Genomic DNA, 17,648 nt, shown 5'->3' with positions numbered 1-17,648 from the left:
CAGGCACCTGCCACAAAACCTGGCTTTTTTTTTTTTTTCTTTTTTTTTTAAGACGGAGTTTCGCTTTTGTTGCCAAGGCTGGAGTGCAATGGTCCTCTGCCTCCTGCGTTCAAGGGTTCAAGTGATTCTCCTGCCTCAGCCTCCCAAAGTGCTGGGATTACAGGTGTGAGCCATTACACCTGGCCTATTTTTGTATTTTTAGTAGAGACGGGGTTTTACCACGTTGCCCAGGCTGGTCTCGAACTCCTGACCTCAGGTGATCCACATGCCTCAGCCTCCTCAAAGTGTTGGGATTACAGATGTGAGCTATCTCACCCAGCCCTAAATAATTCTTGAATCCATGTTAATTAGCTCCATCATCACTCTGCTGAGGGTCAAGTTAACATTCTCTCTTTACTACTGAAATATTTTTCTCACTGTATCAATTCTAGCATGCCTTCAAGGCATTCTTCATAGAAGAGTAAGTCTTCCAAAATGAGTATTTGATCATACCATTTTCCTTCTCCTTCTGCACAAACCTTAACTTGCCCCTGCTTTTAGAATAAAGACCCGAATCCCTAAAACAAGGCCTACATGACCCTGCATGATTTGCCATCAGCCTGCCCCCTTGACTTGACTCGCTTACCTTTTCTCTCATCAGTCCTATACTCTCATCAGGCTTTATCCTTTCATTAGGCTTTAACCTACTAGAGAGTAAAGACTATGCATTTTGTTTGTTACTACATCCTTATGTGCCAGTTACTGACTGAAAACAGATGCTTAATAGGTATTTGTTGAATAAATAAGTGAAGTTATCTCAACAGCTCTAACAGAAGAAAACCAGAGATAGTGTTTTTATAAATCCATAGGTTTCTTGAAAATGAATGTGAGAATAAAAAACTGAGAACCCTGACTTATAAAAGCTGCCTCCTTCACATAAAACCAATACTGACAGTCCAAGGGGAAGACATTCTTCCATCAGGGAGTACTTTTAATCCTTAGGTTATCCAGGGTGGATATATTCCATGCAGGTGCAGCCTCATGAAGTATTTGTTTTAAACATCAAGATAAAAGCAAAAACAGATATCTAAACTGTCTCAACACAGCTATAATAGCTATTATGCTTTTATTAAGACAGCTAGACAGTATGTGGGGTGATACGAATCACAGAATATCTTAGAAAGTCAAAATGCACGGACCCTAGGAGAAAATATGCAGTGGCTCACCAACTACTTGAATCCAAGAGGTTATCATCTTTGTTTAGAACCATGAAATACTTTCATCCTTCTCTCATTGATTGGTCAATACTAATCAATGACATCTTATTTTAATAACTGCTACAGTACAAAGAAAAAAAACCTGAGCCTACTTTAAAAATAAAAAGAGTTCACAGATGAATGACAAAAACCACATATATTCTAATTAATTAGGAAGAACCAAATTCTATAATGCTCAGAAATCCACTATTGTTTGGGCTTGGGAGAGTGACTATTTAAACATTTAAAAATCAATTATGCATTATAAATATGCTCAAACCAAAGTAAAGGAACATGCATTGAACTAAATGTTCAAATCCAGTTTAAGAAAGAAAGGCCTAAAGATTTTCTCATTTCAAATAGATATAAAATATGTAGCATGGGACATCATTTAGTGTTACGAGAACAGACAGACACAAGTCTGGGGTGAGTGTAAGAAGAGGAAGGTATGACAGTGTATATAAACTGTGTTTCATAACCACAAGATGATTAAGTCTGTATCAAATTACCTGGGAAAAAATAACTTTGATGATGACTCAAAGCAGGGTCAGAAGGCTTTAATAAATATGTATGTGGCTTTGAACTTTAAAACATGAATAAATGTTAAAGGTTCTATATACTCTTTCAGCTTTTACCTTTAACATGTACTATTTAATATGTAGCAGCCAGAATGTAGAATGCTCTCAGTAACTGTTAGCTTTTCAAAATTTCTTTTTCCAAATTCAGTAACTTTGATGTAGAAAGAATCACAGAAACAAAATGTATTCCCAACCCTTGCTAAAGTTTTACATTCGAGAAAACAGGGACCAAAGATGAAGAAAATCTTACTCAAATGGTAATAAATGAAACTCAAATTCTGCCTGTATCCTTTCGTAGGTATTCTTCCCATCATACTCCAAATCTTTTCTTATATGTAGAAGCATTCATGATATTGTTTTGATTATAGCACTTATTAAAAGGCTCCTTACCCTTATTTAAAAATTGTCAAAACTGAAATTTTAAAAATCAGTATTTGGTTCTACTTCCACTTCCTGTTTTTGATTATTTCTTTTGACATACTTTTAAAAATTACTATGCAAATACCATATCATTTATCAATCTTAGGGTCAATCCATGATGATTACTACCCCTTGTCAATTAGGAATTTTCAAATAAAATTCTATTGCAATTTTTATGGGCAAATTTAACCCATTCTGTGTGTGTGTGTGTTTATATTTATTTATTTTTTAGAGACTGAGTCTCACTTTGTTGCCCAGGCTGGAGAGCAGTGGCACAGTCCTAACTCACTCCAGCCTCAAACTCTTGGGCTCAAGTGACCTGCCTGCCTCAGCCTCCCCAAGTTGCTAGCACTACCACTCGGCTAATTTTAATTTTTTTTTTTTTGTAGAGATGGGGTCTCTCTGAGTTGCAAAAGCTGGCCTCAAGTGATCCTCCCGCCTAGGTTTCCAGGTGTGACACACCATGCCTGGCCTTAATCTACAACTTAAGAATTACAATTATTTTGTTATAACAGTATATATTTCATTATCTTTGATTTCTGCTCTTAGAACTCATAATTTCCTTGATCCAAAGATATATGCATTCTCTTGGTTGTATTTAATTAAAAAAATTTGTATTGAGAACATGATCTTTTTCATCATATTTTCTGGAGACTACCTAATATCAGAATGTGTCTGATTCTTTTTGTTTTACCTTACTACTGGCACCTGTAAGGTACCTATTATCACTGGTGTTTTAATCAAATGTCTTATATTTTCTAGTTGGTACATATTATCCATGGAATAAAAAGGGGTAAAAATTCCCCTTATGTTTACTCTTTAGGGATGAATGTAAAAATGTTCTCCAACAGAAAGGCTCCTCTATAATGATCCAGTTTTTAAAAGACTTAAAAGCTTCTTAAAGATCTACTTGTTTCTCTATTTTTTGGATGGTGTAGGCATCAGGAATGGATGGGATTCAGTACGTGGTTAACTGGATCACATGATGCTTAAGGTATGCCAGTAATCTTTTGTGAGTGAAAGTTAATTTTCTTGGGACTTAGGCATAATTCTAGAGTAGTAAGTTTTTATTTTGTTGTATTCTTTAGTGTCACATAAATGAAAACTCATACTCACAAGTACCATATGCAGGCTCCCACTGTAATGACATCATCTGGAACTTCTCCTCATCTGTCTCTACATCCAGACTGGAAAGATACTGCTTCACCTTCCTTGCCATTTGGGCATCCTCATATAGCTTCTTGGCATTAAGTAGAGAGCTGCGGCGTGCCCTTTTTTTGTGAGCACCTCCCTGAACATCCAGCATGTTTGAATTTGTGCTTCCTTGACTCAGTGACCTGTAAGAAGATGAAAATCACAATAAGGGGCTGTAGAGAACTAAGTATAGATTGAAGATTAAAAGATTTTGTTCTGTTAATGCTATTGCATGCTGATGTAAATGAGTTAAAAGATGAAGAGCATTAATGTAAAGTAATTTGGCACATATGGTGATGTTCTGAATTAAGAACAGGATTTGGCAAAGTACAGAATTCAAAAGAATAGGATAACAATGGCCCCCTGAGTGGCATGTTCCAACAGGCCTGTGTTTGTGCCTATGCAACCCATGGCACAACAGTAACAAGAAAAATCATTCCTCTGGTCCTGGAGGCCACCCATGCATTGAAGATATGGCAAGAGTCTGGACCAGGACAAGTCCATCCTCAGCCATATCTCTGAACCAGGGTTCTTTAGCAATGAGGGTTCTAAAGTAGTTTTGCTTGTTGTTCTGCTTTCGACATGCTATTGCCGCTACCATTATAGCAGGCCCACTCTGAGCATGTTAACCAATTTTACCAGTAACCATTATTTTGGCCAAAACTCAAAGAGAACTACCAATAACATATTAGCTGAAAATTTACAGCATTTATACGCAATTCAATATAGTCAGAAATCAGAATGCAGGAAAAACTCAATGCTTCTACTCACATATGGAATGGTTAGGCAATATTTGGGTTCTAGAACTGAGGATCTGGGACATCACTTTTTTAACGCCTGTGAATGTGACAGAATTGCAAGCTGGGTGGAAATAACCACAATTCAAACAAGCTACAGCTTCACCCGACTCTACTCTTTTTGGCAAACATCCTACAATGACTGCACCTAGAACCAATGGAAAACAGCAACTGCAACGATGATTGTCCTTTCTAACAAGTCTAACAAACACAAAATTCTTATATAATTTTTATTTAGATGGTATTTTATTTCGCCATTCCAAAATAATATGGTTATCTACAGATTCTAAATTAAGCTTCATTTTTATATAAAAATATTCTAAATACAAAGACCATAGTGCTCATCTATCTACTTTAAAATAAACACTAAAATCCTAATGCTTTCATTGTAAATTAAGTGAAATACAGTTGAAAAAGTGTTATGGCATTTTTTTCTTTCACATTTTAAGATCTCTCAAATAGGGGTATATCTTACACTCAGTGGCAACTTTCAATTGCTATTAGCCTGGCAGAAACTATGACAAGACATTATTTACACATGCAGGAACCTCAAAACTTGCAGAATGGCTTGAAAGAAAATCCAATGACATTAGTGAATTAGCCTTTTAACCTCCAAGGACCAAATGATTATAACGAAGTAATAAATCTGACAAGTTCAAGAACATTCCCAAAGCAAGTGACAAGAGAAAACTAACTCTAAGTATTTCCAAAGCTAGCCTGAGAGCCCAGCACCAGCAACTTTCGGTTCTTTTGTGGTTTTTCAAAGAAATGGTGCATTACCAACACATTGGATGGCACAGAGGGCAATACTGTATGGGGGAGGAGGGTTCTGGAAAACAAAATTCAGAAGCTAATGACTCTAAAAGAAAACATTTCAGAAGATTCATATTTTGAATATAAAGAAATTTTAGGAAAATCTAAACCAATTTACTTTGCTTATATTTTCCTTTTTATGCAAATAAAAATATTGATTTTTAAAAATTCAGTTTTGACGTTGTGATAAAAATCCAGAGCCAAGTCCATAAGAGCTCCTTCAATAAGCATAAAGTAGAAATTCTCAGTGGTAACAGGACACTGCAGTGATTTTCCTTAGTAGTAGATAAAAGAACAATATGCCCAACAATTGACGATGTCTTGAATTCAAAGAAATGCAGTAAAATCAAGTTGCAGCTATTTAGGAGCAAATTTTAACACAAATATTTAATAATTTTATCTTAGTTAATATAAAAAAAGTAGGTGTTGACAAATCTAGGAGAGACACAAAATTCTAACAAAAACACTGTGATAAATATCAATAAAATGTTTTCTAAACTACTTTGAAAACAGAAAATGCTCCGACATAAAATAAATATATCTAATGTTTGCAAGCATCACACAGTGCAACCCTAAAGCTGAATGAACAGTGAAACATGTTAACATAAGTCATTCAAACACACCCAACGCCCACTAAAAGATATTGTCCAAGTATTCTTCTTTATAATAGTAATGCCAGGTATCAATTTCTATTTTCGGTGAGAAGAGCCAAAAGAGACCAAGACATAAATTTATGATCCAGAAGAAAATACGTGGGAAACACACAGAGAAGGGAGAAAGAAAATAGAAGGAAAGTCAAGTTCACCAAGCATTGACAGAAAACAAGACCACAAATGAGACAAGACTCGAGTAAAGAAGGTGGCTCACAAAAAAATTCTTCTTACATGTAATAAAAGCTTCTAACTTCATGGTTCACTACAAGTCTTAAAATAACAAAATTCTTCTTATGCAATCCCTTCATCCACAAAAGTCATCTCTTTCTTCATCTAAAAATGAAAGGACTAGATAGATGATTTATAAGATCTTTAACATTCTATGATTCTAAATGGACACTTAGCTATGTAGAAGTAGAGACCTAAATCTATAACAAATAGTGGTGGTTGCTGATTCTATCACAACTTTAAAGATAAGGGAATCTTCAATTAAAGCTGGTAAAAATTTCAAGTAAAATTCAATCAATGCTACAAGTAAGTGGCATTAGTGGGTCTGAGGAAATAAAATCATCTTCTACTTCAATTTTATAGTACAGCTTGGATAAGGGCTGCCTCTTTTTGGAAAACTGATGGAAAATGCAACCTTCATAAACAGATCTTTCATTCATTTTTATACATTCATATGACATATTTACTTTAATAAAATGTGGCATTTGAATAAAAGAAAGTGGTATGAACTCTAGAATTAGGCTACCTAGGTTTGGATCCACCATTAATGAACTCTAAAACTTTGGGCAACTCAACCTTTCCCATCCATACCATGGAAAGAACAGTATTTCCTTATAGGGTAGTAGTAGAATTAAGTAAGATAATTTGTTTAGAGTGCTTAGAACAATGTATGGCACATAGCAAGCACACAACAAATTCATTATCATTATCATCATCTAAATGACCTAGCTAAATTAAAATCTAAAAAGGACTTATAGGACATCAACAGTGGAAAAATAAACGAAAAATAGCTAGTTCTATCACTACTTTCACCTTGTTAGCAGAAGGCATTTGTCAGGAATGTAGGCTGACAGGGTTAATAGAATTCATGCTACTTTATGTGCGTGCATTAATGAAAAGGATGCAGTATATGTTAAGAGTCGCACAACCTTCATTCCAGTTGCGTTCATCTCTACACTTACCCCAGACTCCGCCACCTCTTCTTCCTGTAAGCAAGAGCCACAAACATTGAAGCATGTGTTTGAATAGGAAAGCACAGAAAAAAGACAACAGTTGAGAGTCAGAGGAACTATGCAGACAGAAAAGAACAGAAAAATTTTATCAGGAAAAAATTATAGCTTAACAGTAATATGACTTTAATGGAAGGCAGGAGGGTAATATGAATATATACAGAAGGTCAAAAAACCTCCAAAATACTTTATAAAAATATGCTTTAGATCAATTATCAGGAAGCTTTAATTTACCTAATTTATCAGGAAGCTTATATAAATAAGCTTAAGGAAAAACATTTACTTACTATAATATAAATTTTGAATTCAAAGTTTTAAGGGAAAAGACCTTAAAGGGATAGAATTTTTGAACATATTTCTGGCAAGATTTTTGGGCCACTCATTTAAATGACAGAATGAAATTACAAGGGACATAAAAACACAACATTTCATTTTTAAGTGCAGAAATTTCTCTGACAAGATGTCTTGTAAGAAATGTTGACCAGCAAATCCAACTTACAATGTAGGTAAAAATACATCATTAAAATCTTCATAATACTATATAACTTCATATTCCTGTTTGATTGACTAAAGATTCTATTTTTTAAGTCTGCAAATTGATTACTGTTAAAAGGGGTTACTTCATCCAAACTAGATACTCATATACCACCAAAATGGACACTGTTTGCTTAAAGAAAGGTATTACATTTTAGCACTGGCTGACAAAACTGATTCAGGAAAAATTCAGTCCAATCTTTAATACAGATGTTTTTTATATTCCCCGAACACCTTATTCTATTCAATCCAGGCCATTCCCAAGAAAACAGCCATGTTTATTAATTTCCTCATCAGTTTTTCTCCTTGGCTCATTACTGAGGTATGGCTAGTACTTAGTACATTATAAACTGGTCTGGCAGGGTCACAAATTCATCATGTTCTTCAGGAACCAGGATGTTAACATGTATGAATAAAAAGAGGTCCATATAAGACAACAGGGAGTGTTAGGGTCACTGTACAAGGACATGCAACAAAAAAACAAACAAACCCTTCTTTGCTTTGGTACCTAGTTCTTACTCTTTTCTGCTTCCCCACACTGTTAAGCAATGACATCTTTCAATACATGTAGTGATTCTCAAGGTGCACAAGTGGGATGTGTAGGAAAGAGGAGATCTGGCACATCCCCTCCTTCCTTCCATACTTTGTGGATCTCTAAATCAGAGAAACCATCAGATAAACTACTTGCAACATGGTGAAACCCTGTCTCTACCAAAAAAAAAAAAAAAAAAAAAAATTAGCTGGACATGGTGGCATGCACCTGTAGCCTCAGCTACTTGGGAGGCTGAGGTGGGAGGATCACCTGAACCCGGGAGGTTGAGGCTGCACTGAGCCGAGACAGCACTACTGTACTTCAGCCTGGGCAACCAGAGTGAGAGATCCTGTCTCAAAAACAAACAAAGACCGCTAAGCAACAATTTAAACAAAACAAACAACAAAAAAACCCCAGTATATCACTGGTTCTATTGGGTTATGAAAATTTCAACTCTGGTTTATAAAGTATTGTGTTGGGGTAAAAGTAACTGCAATTTTTGCCATTGTAATGGCAAAAATCACAAATACTTTTGCACCAACCTAATACCAAGTATTTTTGTTTCCTTAGCACAGTATATTTTTTAAGCCACAGAAATTGTGTTGGCCCCCGTACATTATTTCATTTTTAATGTCCCTGTGAACTGAAGCTATAGGCCCCAAAGGAAATCAGATCAAAAATTAAAACCACAATGTCTTATTTACACCCTGAAAATTATAAAAATTACTAGGAATAGCTTAACAACATACTTTGTTTCAATTTTATGTAAGCCGAGGAAGCCTTTTGTTATTACATTAAAAATGAACCTTAAAAAGTATTCTTAAAATATCAGGTCAATACAGAACACAATAAAATTTTTCATTTTTAGTAAAGTATGATTAAATTTCCACTTTCTGCATTCTGTTCATTTGTATGTAATAAAAACTTATATACAAATGAAACACAGTGTAATTTGAGGAAAAGAAAAAAAGAAAAATGGTTTACAGGAATGAAGTATGAATTAAACAGAAACAGAATATTTAAAATATTCAGTAAAAATAAAAGACACAGTCAGACTAATACTTTACAAACTAGGTTAGAAACGAGATGAAAACAAGACGAATACCAGCAATTTTCTTGTATTTGTTTGCTAATCTTTTTTTTTTTTTTTTTTTTTGTATTTTTAGTAGAGATGGGTTTCACCTTGTTAGCCAGGATGGTCTCGATCTCCTGACCTCGTGATCTGCCCACCTCAGCCTCCCAAAGTGCTGGGATTACAGGCGTGAGCCACTGCACCCGGCTTGCTGATGTTTTAAAGAACAGTAATACAGAACTATCCACATACAAATATTTGCAAATTATATAAAAACTACTCTGAGCCTCATTCAGTTTCTTCATATATAAAAGGAAGGCTAATACCACCTACCTGTTATGGTTATTATGATAAATGATTACATGAAACTGACATATACAAAGCACTTTGTACAGCACATAACACAAGGTAGAATAAATATGATCAATAAATGATAAATATGTTAATTATTATTACATCGCCCTTGACACCACTCTAACACTTCTACATATTTCAATGTCCTACCTCTGTCGAAACATCATAGCTGGGTCCATATTAGCAGAAGTCATTCGAACAACTTGGCGGATTTCCTTGGAAATCATTCTTAACTTCTCAAAGTTTACTAAACCATCTACTTCGGAGTCATTTCCTATAGAATGAAAATAAATGTTTAAGTTCACAATTAAATTATCTACATAAAAGTAGCAAAAGTCAAGCTGGTAATCTTGAGGGGCACACAGAAGGACCTTCTTTATCACAGTGCCAATTTTGCTTTTAAGAACTGATATACCCATACATGGTTCAACCCTGCTCTTAGGGAATGAGCCACTAGGAGATACTGTGTTCCATATAGGAGTGATGGCTATGAATAAAGTCAAGTGATAAACTGTGCATGGCTTCTAAAACCAGTTTCATGGGCTGGGGGCACAATGGCTCCCACCTGTAATCCCACCACTTTGGAAGGCCGAGGCAGGAGGACTGCCTGAGCTCAGGAGTTTGAGGCTGCAGCGAACCATGACTGTGTCACTACACTTCAGCCTGGGCAACAGAGTGAGATCTCAACTCAAAAAAATCCACAAAAAACGAAACAAAACAAAAATCCCAAACAAAGGGCAACCTGATGTCTATAGCACTGTTTTTTCACACTTGTGTATAACACAGCATGACCCCATTTATCTCCTGAGGTAGACCCTGAGGTCTGTCAGAGTCCAAGGCCCTGAAGGCAAGACTGAGAAATATATGGTAAAAATTGAATAGCACATATACATTGTAAATAGCACATATACACTGGACACATGAATTGTTCAGAGTCTCAACACAAGCTGGAAACAAAGGAATCATGACGAATACTCTCAAGTTATATAAACATATTTCAAGGAACATGTCAGAAAAACATATTTGAAGTCCATAACATTTCCTTATGAAAAATGAGTGATAATGAAAGAAGAAGCAGTAAGACTACATAATTAGAACAACACTTCTGGTGAGATCAGAAAAACTGGACAAAAGTACAAAAAAATGCAGAGAAGCAAGTTTTGCATTTCCCCGTGCTTACCCCTAGGTATATCTGATTTCAGAAAGGGATAATGAGCTGAAAAACCGAGTACAGACACCCTGCCTTTTGAGGTAAAAGGAAAAGCAACTTAAGTCCATGTAAAACTCCAATGCTTGGTTGAAACTCTGAGGAGCCATATACTGAGACCAAGGATAAACTGAATGTAGACTGGGATAAAAGTCTGTTGTTAAATTACATCAAAACGGATTAAAGTGATTTTGGAATTCTAGCACCCCTAACTGCCTACCAGAAGAAAGCTTTAATCCTCTCTGGAGATATGGAACATCATTCAAAAAGAGAGATTATTTCTGTAATCTCACTTTTCAATAATAACCAGATACATTAGGAGAAAACATAACATGACAGAAATGAAAGAGAAAAAAGAGAAAACAGAATAAGACCCAAAGCGGATCCAGATTATGGAATTATTAGAGGCAGACTTAAAAATAACTATGCTGAATATGTTCAAAGATATGAAAAAGCAAGGAGAACTTTGGAAAAGAACATGAAACTAAAAAAAGAAAAATGAAGCTGTAAAATAAAACAAAAAAATACATAATAACTGGAATTAGGACATCAGTAATGAATTTACCAGAAGATGAGACATAGTTGAAGAGAGAATAAAATATACAATTACTGAGAATTTTCTAAAACTGATGAAAAATATAAAACCATAGGTTTCAAGTTGTCCTATAAACACCAATCAGAATAAGAAACAAAAACAAAACCCCACACTTAAAGTCATATTAGGCAAAACTAGGAAAAACTTAAGAAAAAACAAAATCATAACAGCCAATATCAAACAAAGGCAGATTACAGTTAAACCAACAGCAAATAAAACTGTAAGCTAACTTTTCAACATTAATAGTGGAAGGCACAGAACAACTGAACGTCATTTCAAAGCCTTCACAGAAGATAGCTGACAACCAAAAATTCTCTAAAAATGAAGTAAAGGCATTTTCAGATAAACAAACATTAAGAGATATTCATCACCAGCAAACCAGCATTTAAGAAGAATACTTAACAGTGTTCTACAAGGCCAAGAAACTATGCCCAGCAATATGGAAGCTCTGAAATGCAAGAATGAATAAAAAATAGTAGTAGCAACAACAAAAGTAAATATACAGGCAAGGTTAAATACGTTATTAAGCAACAATATCTTCTGGGAGTTAAAAGCACAGCAACGACTGCAAGAAAATCAGGAGATGAGCAAATGGAATTGTTCTCTTTTTTTTTTTTGAGACGGAGTCTCGCTCTGTTGCCCAGGCTGGAGGGTAGTGGCGCCATCTCAGTTCACTGCAAGTTCTGCCTTCTGGGCTCCTGCCATTCTCCCACCTCAGCCTCCCACATAGCTGGGACTACAGGCGCCTGCCACCAGGCCCGGCTAATTTTTTGTATTTTTAGTATAGACAGGGTTTCACTGTGTTAGCCAGGATGGTCTTGATCTCCTGACCTCGTGATCCACCTGCTCCGGTCTCCCAAAGTGCTGGGATTACAAGCATGAGCCACTGTGTCCAGCCGAGCAAATGGAATTTAAGTGGTCTAAGTTCCTTGCATTATCTGATTCAGAAAAAAGTACTAATAAATATTAAACTAATTAACAAATATGTATGGTATGACATCTAATTCAACACTAGAAAAATGGTAAAATAGTGTACAGTTACCAAGTTAATAGAATAGGAAAAATATCATACACAAAAATCAATTCAGGTAGACTTTAGATAAACCATATGGTAAAACATCAATAAATAATGTTTTCATACCTTCATGTAGAAATGTCATATCTTTCTTGACAACAGGGAAGAGTGGAATAATTGGAGGCTGCATACTTTGACTACTAAGAATATTTCTATACTTGGCCATGTTTCTAGATGGATCAAAAATGTCTTGTAGATCTTGAAGATGTTTCTCATATTTGCTTGGTAACTTTTCCCAAGTACCTCTGAGTCGTGCTACTGATGCCAGGTTCAAGCCACTGCCAAAGATGAGAAAAGAAACATTAAAAAGAAACTTGGGGGGCGGGGTGGACTCAGGTCAGTATACACACCATTTTCTCTAATAAAACTAAAAATAAGGAGGGACATATTTTTATATATTGAAATAAACAGAGAAAAACTATGAAAAAAATAAATAAGAGACTCCTTGATCTTACAACAAGAACTTCTTTTGGAGGAACTATAATGTTTGCCTATAGTTGTACACCTACATAGCATTTATTTTACAGTTTAAGTGACAGAATAATACCACAAAATAGACATTTAACTTAAAAAAAAACTTCAAGCATCACAATGTTGCTTCTTTTACTTAGAAATAAGTTTATGGAGACATTAACTATTTTAAAGCAGTTTAAGTAATGCTGAGAGCAACCGTTAAATAATAATGGGGGCTAATCCGCACCTTAGGAAGCCTTTTTTCCTCTGTGATTTTGTTCACTCACGTCCCTGATTCCAATACATCCATATTCCTAGGTTCTAATTCTGTTCACTAAGCCTCCAGATATTCAATGTCTCCCTTCCACAGGATTTTAAATAGGCTCAGATATTCCCTAACTTGAAAACATAATTCATGACAATTAGGCTGCAAGTCTTTGTGAATTCTTTACCTCTACAGTACCATCACATAGGTAGGTTGCCAAATGAATGGTGTATATACAATGTCTCAATTTTCTTATCAGCAAATCCTGTTTCTCCCCATCTCACTTTTACCCACACCACTGTGTATAAAATGTTCTCCCGATTTCTGACTTTCCGGCAAGGAGTTAGGTATCTTTGTTTCCTTTTGCTTCTCAGAAATCACCCCAAACCACTATAAGAAGGTTGAGCAACCAAGACAAATTTCATATCCACCAAAACTAAGAGATACGAAACTCCTAAACACACTAGAAAGGTTGCCAAAAAATAGTCGAGGTCAAACACGAGTAAGCAAAGCTGATGAAAAATAATGTCTGCAGCTGAAGATATCAATGAAAGCTGACAAACAGTTCTCCAGAGCAGAACTCTTTCTGCTCTGAGGGTAAAAACAACAATCCTTTATTTTATTTATTTATTTGAGACAGAGTCTTGCTCTGTTGCCCAGGCTGGAGTGCAGTGGTGCTCACTGCTCACTGCTACCTCTGCCTCCCAGGGTCAAGTGATTCTTGTGCATCAGCCTCCTGAGTAGCTGGAATTACAGGAATTACAGGTGTGCGCCACAATGCCTGGCTAATTTTTTATATTTTTAGTAGAGACAGGGTTTTACCATGTTGGCCAGGCTGGTCTTGAACTCCTGAGCTCAAGTAATCTGCCTGCCTTGGCCTCCCAAAGTGCTGAGATTACAGGCATGAGCCACCATGCCCAGCCAACAATCCTTTATTTGGCATAGCACACAGTGATACACTTTGGTACAAATCTGTTTGAGACAGGAGAGAAGGCAGAAACTCTGAGTTGTAAGCAGCCCTAATGCTACCACAATCTCCATTTACTAAGAAAAAGTAAAGGATAAAACAATTAACATACAAGGCTAACTCCTGCTACCGCGGAATACTGCTGCACAGATCCACTTACATGCAGATATTTTTCAGTAAATTCAGTCACCCCTCCATATCTGAGTGTTCCACATTCACAACCAAATGTGGATCAAACATACAGTTTCCTTGGATGTGAAACCTGATAATACAGAGGACTGACTTTTTGTATCCTCAAGTTCCTCAGGGTCAACTGCAGGACTTGAGTAAGTGAGGATTTGGCTATCTGTGAGAAACCATGGAACGAATGCCCCACAGACACTGAGGGACAATGGTATCATTTAATATGAAGCACCAGCAGATGAAAATAGACAAAATAGAGAAATAGCTATTAATAAATGGAATGAGAGACATAAAGTTATCATTAGTCGAAGAAAATTAGATTGTTTAACTCAAAACTCCCAAAATATTAACTGAAAAGTATTAGAAGCACGAAGAATGGAGTAAGGTACTAGGTACAACATTGATATTCATAAGCATTAGAATACTCAGGCAGAAACAGTTAGAAAACTTAAGGATCCCATTCATAATATAAGGATCCCATTCACAACAGCGATAAAAGATATTAAACATTCAAACAAATGTTCAAGATTTACATGAACACCATTATAAAAATTGATATGGTTTGGTTCTGTGTCCCCACCCAAATTTCATGTGGAATTTTAATCCCCACATGTCAGGGGAAGGACAGGGTGGGAGGTGACTGGGTCATGGGGGCAGATTTCCCCTATACTGTTCTCATGATAATCAGTGAGTTCTCAAGAGATCTGAGTCTAAAAGTGTGGCACTTTCCCCCTCGCTCTCTCTCTCTGCTGCCGTGTAAGACATGCCATGTTTGCTGTTCGCCTTCCACCATGGTAGTAAGTTTCCTGAGGCCTCCCCAGACATGGGGAACTGTGAGTCAATTAAACCTCTTTTCTTTATAAATTACCAGTCTCAGGTATTTCTATACAGCCGTGTGAAAACAGACTAATAAAACAACTCCACAGAGGAAATAAAAGAAAACTGAAACAAGTGGAATAAGTGTTCTTGGATGGCAAGAGCCATTGTACAAAGCTATCAAATGTCCACTAAATTAATCTAGGTATTTAATGTAACCTCAATGAAAACATCAACAAAACTTTTATTTTTTATTTTTATTATTTTTTTTGAGACAGAGTCTTGCTCTGTCACCCACGCTGGAGTGCAGTGGCATGATCTCGGCTCACTGCAACCTCCACGTCCTGGGTTCAAGCGATTCTCCTGCCTCAGCCTCCTGAGTAGCTGGGATTACAGGCATATGCCACCACACCCGGCTAATTTTTTTGTATTTTTAGTAGAGACAGGGTTTCACCATGTTGGTCAGGCTGGTCTAGAACTCCTGAACTTGGGATCTGCCTGCGTTGGCTGCCCAAAGTGGGATTATAGGTGTGAGCCACTGCGCCCAGACATCAACAAAACTTTTTAAAAGAACTATATGAATTGATTCTAAAGTTGATATGAAACAAATAAACATGCCAGAAATAGCCAAAGAAAAGTATGAAGAGAGTCATGAGGGGTTTGACTAGCCCTACCAGACCTTAAAACCTACTTTACCACTTCGGCAATCAAAACAGTAAATAAATAGACAAATCAATGAAGCAAAGAGTGGAGACATAAACCCAAATATGTATTAGATTCAATACATAATAGATGGCATTGCATATTTTAGAAAAAAAGATTAATGATGTTGGGGGAAGAAGTCATTTGGAACAAAGAAAGATATATTTCCTTATCTCACTGTTTACAGAAAAATTAATTCACGATTAATAAAAAATGTCATCTAGGGTGTTCTAAGAGCTCTCAATGTATTAGCTCATTGAATATTCTTAACCCTATGAGGTAGGAACTATCAGGATTTCCCATTTGACAAATGAGGAAACTCAGTTCACACAGTCAGCAAGTGCCAACACTGGATTCAGACCTAGGCAACTCTGTGTTCTTCACTAACGACAAAAAGTAGAGACTCCAGGAGGAAAAAAAAATAATACATCTACATAAAAATAAAAAATTTCTACATGGCAAAAGTAAACACCACACACTGTTTTAAACAGCCAGAGGCTGGAAATTTAGAAATATCCATAATGTGTACTCCACAATACAAAGGAGTACTTTGTAGTTGTTTAAAAAAAAAATGAGACAACTGTATAAGTACTGATTTAAAATAATCTCCAAGATAAATTAAAATAAGCCAACGTAGTTCTAAATATACATTTATATGCTTGCTATATGCACAGAGTATTTCTTGAATGAAAAAAGGTAACAGTATCTCTGGGGAGAGGAATTTTGCTGGATTAGGGACTGAGTGAGAGAGTTACTTTCACCGTGTACTCTTTTAGTATCTTTAAAGTTTTTTCCATGTACATGTCATGTCTATTCAAAAAGTAAAAATTATTTTATAATTATAAAAAGTTATTATAGCCAGAGCAGAATGATTCACCTTTGCCATCTCTGCTGAAAAGAGTATATTCTTTGATCTGCCTGAATATGAAGTACAAGAATACAAAGCAATTATCTTAAAAAGAATACAAAAGAAACAAAGCAATGATCTTTACATGAGCTATGAAAATGTGCAGAACAAATATTCTTTGTAACAAAACAAATCTCTTAACCAAACAAAGCCTCTTAACCAAATCTCAGCCCTTTCCTATCCACCCCCTTCTTTGGGTTACTGTTCATCACATCTCTCAAATCACTCTCTTTTGTTGGCTTTGATGACACTATCATAACTGTGCTACCCTATTTCTTGTATTGATCATCCATCTCTTTGGCTAGACTCTTTTTCTTTACCCTCACACTGAGTCATCATACTAAGGTATGGTTCTTAGACCTCTAACACTTCCTTTCTATCCTCTTTTCTATACAGAGATCTGTTCTCTCAGTGTCAATCACTTTTCTTCATAGTGGACTCTAAAACTGAGTCCGTAATTTTCAAATTCTTTACTTGATGCGTCCTTTACAAACAGGTTCAATTTCTAGCCTTCCAAGTGTTTATCAGTGGCATCTTTATTCCCGTTTTAGACCTAGCTTTTTAAAAACTGTGATATAGGTGGTATAATCCCTGCATTTTACAGATAAGAAAACCTATCTTCAGTTTTCCACTGACACACCACTACTATATGGGAGAGGCAGGATTCAAATACAGGTGCAGCTGATTCTAAAGATCACTCTGTTAATCTCTATTCAATACTCCTCGAGTGTTCAGTTCAATTGTAGCCACTGGTTAATTTAATAAAGGCACATCCTATTCCCATGACAGAGTCATGATTAAAGAGTCCCTATAAAGATTCTACTTTTTAATCTTACATGAGGAGTAGAAACAAATAATCATAAATTCTGTGGGGGATGTGTATAGGTAAGATTAGATCAAGTGGAATTATGCTGCTATTTATAAGTACATCATAGACCTAACTACAACTCCTCTCCCTTTTAAAATTAAACTTGTTTTAAGAAGAATCCCTTTGTCGATCTACAGTGTGCTAAATAAAGGTCAGAAAATAAATTACCTACAATTAACTTCTCATAATA

General features: G+C 35.9%; 1 protein-coding gene across 20 annotated transcripts in view; it reads right to left on the bottom strand.

Moving 5' to 3' along the window:
• Nucleotides 1-17,648, bottom strand: part of LOC105467197 (Rap guanine nucleotide exchange factor 6) — a 218,735-nt gene that overhangs the window by 19,483 nt on the left and 181,604 nt on the right. For 17 of the 20 annotated variants that reach the window (XM_071097788.1, XM_071097791.1, XM_071097790.1 and 14 more), the window contains 4 exons: nt 12,364-12,575; nt 9,571-9,694; nt 6,881-6,904; nt 3,350-3,570 (listed from right to left, as the gene is read on the bottom strand). In XM_071097788.1, coding sequence (XP_070953889.1) covers nt 3,350-3,570; nt 6,881-6,904; nt 9,571-9,694; nt 12,364-12,575 — 581 coding nt within the window. The remainder of the gene's footprint in view (nt 1-3,349; nt 3,571-6,880; nt 6,905-9,570; nt 9,695-12,363; nt 12,576-17,648) is intronic. The other 3 variants (XM_011716682.3, XM_011716685.2, XM_071097787.1) reach the window with 1 other exon arrangement.

The sequence above is a fragment of the Macaca nemestrina genome, chromosome 6 (assembly GCF_043159975.1).
Source record: "Macaca nemestrina isolate mMacNem1 chromosome 6, mMacNem.hap1, whole genome shotgun sequence".
NCBI lineage: Eukaryota > Metazoa > Chordata > Mammalia > Primates > Cercopithecidae > Macaca > Macaca nemestrina.
Note: the sequence above shows the minus strand (reverse complement) of the source record. Positions and strands in the feature narration are given on the sequence as shown.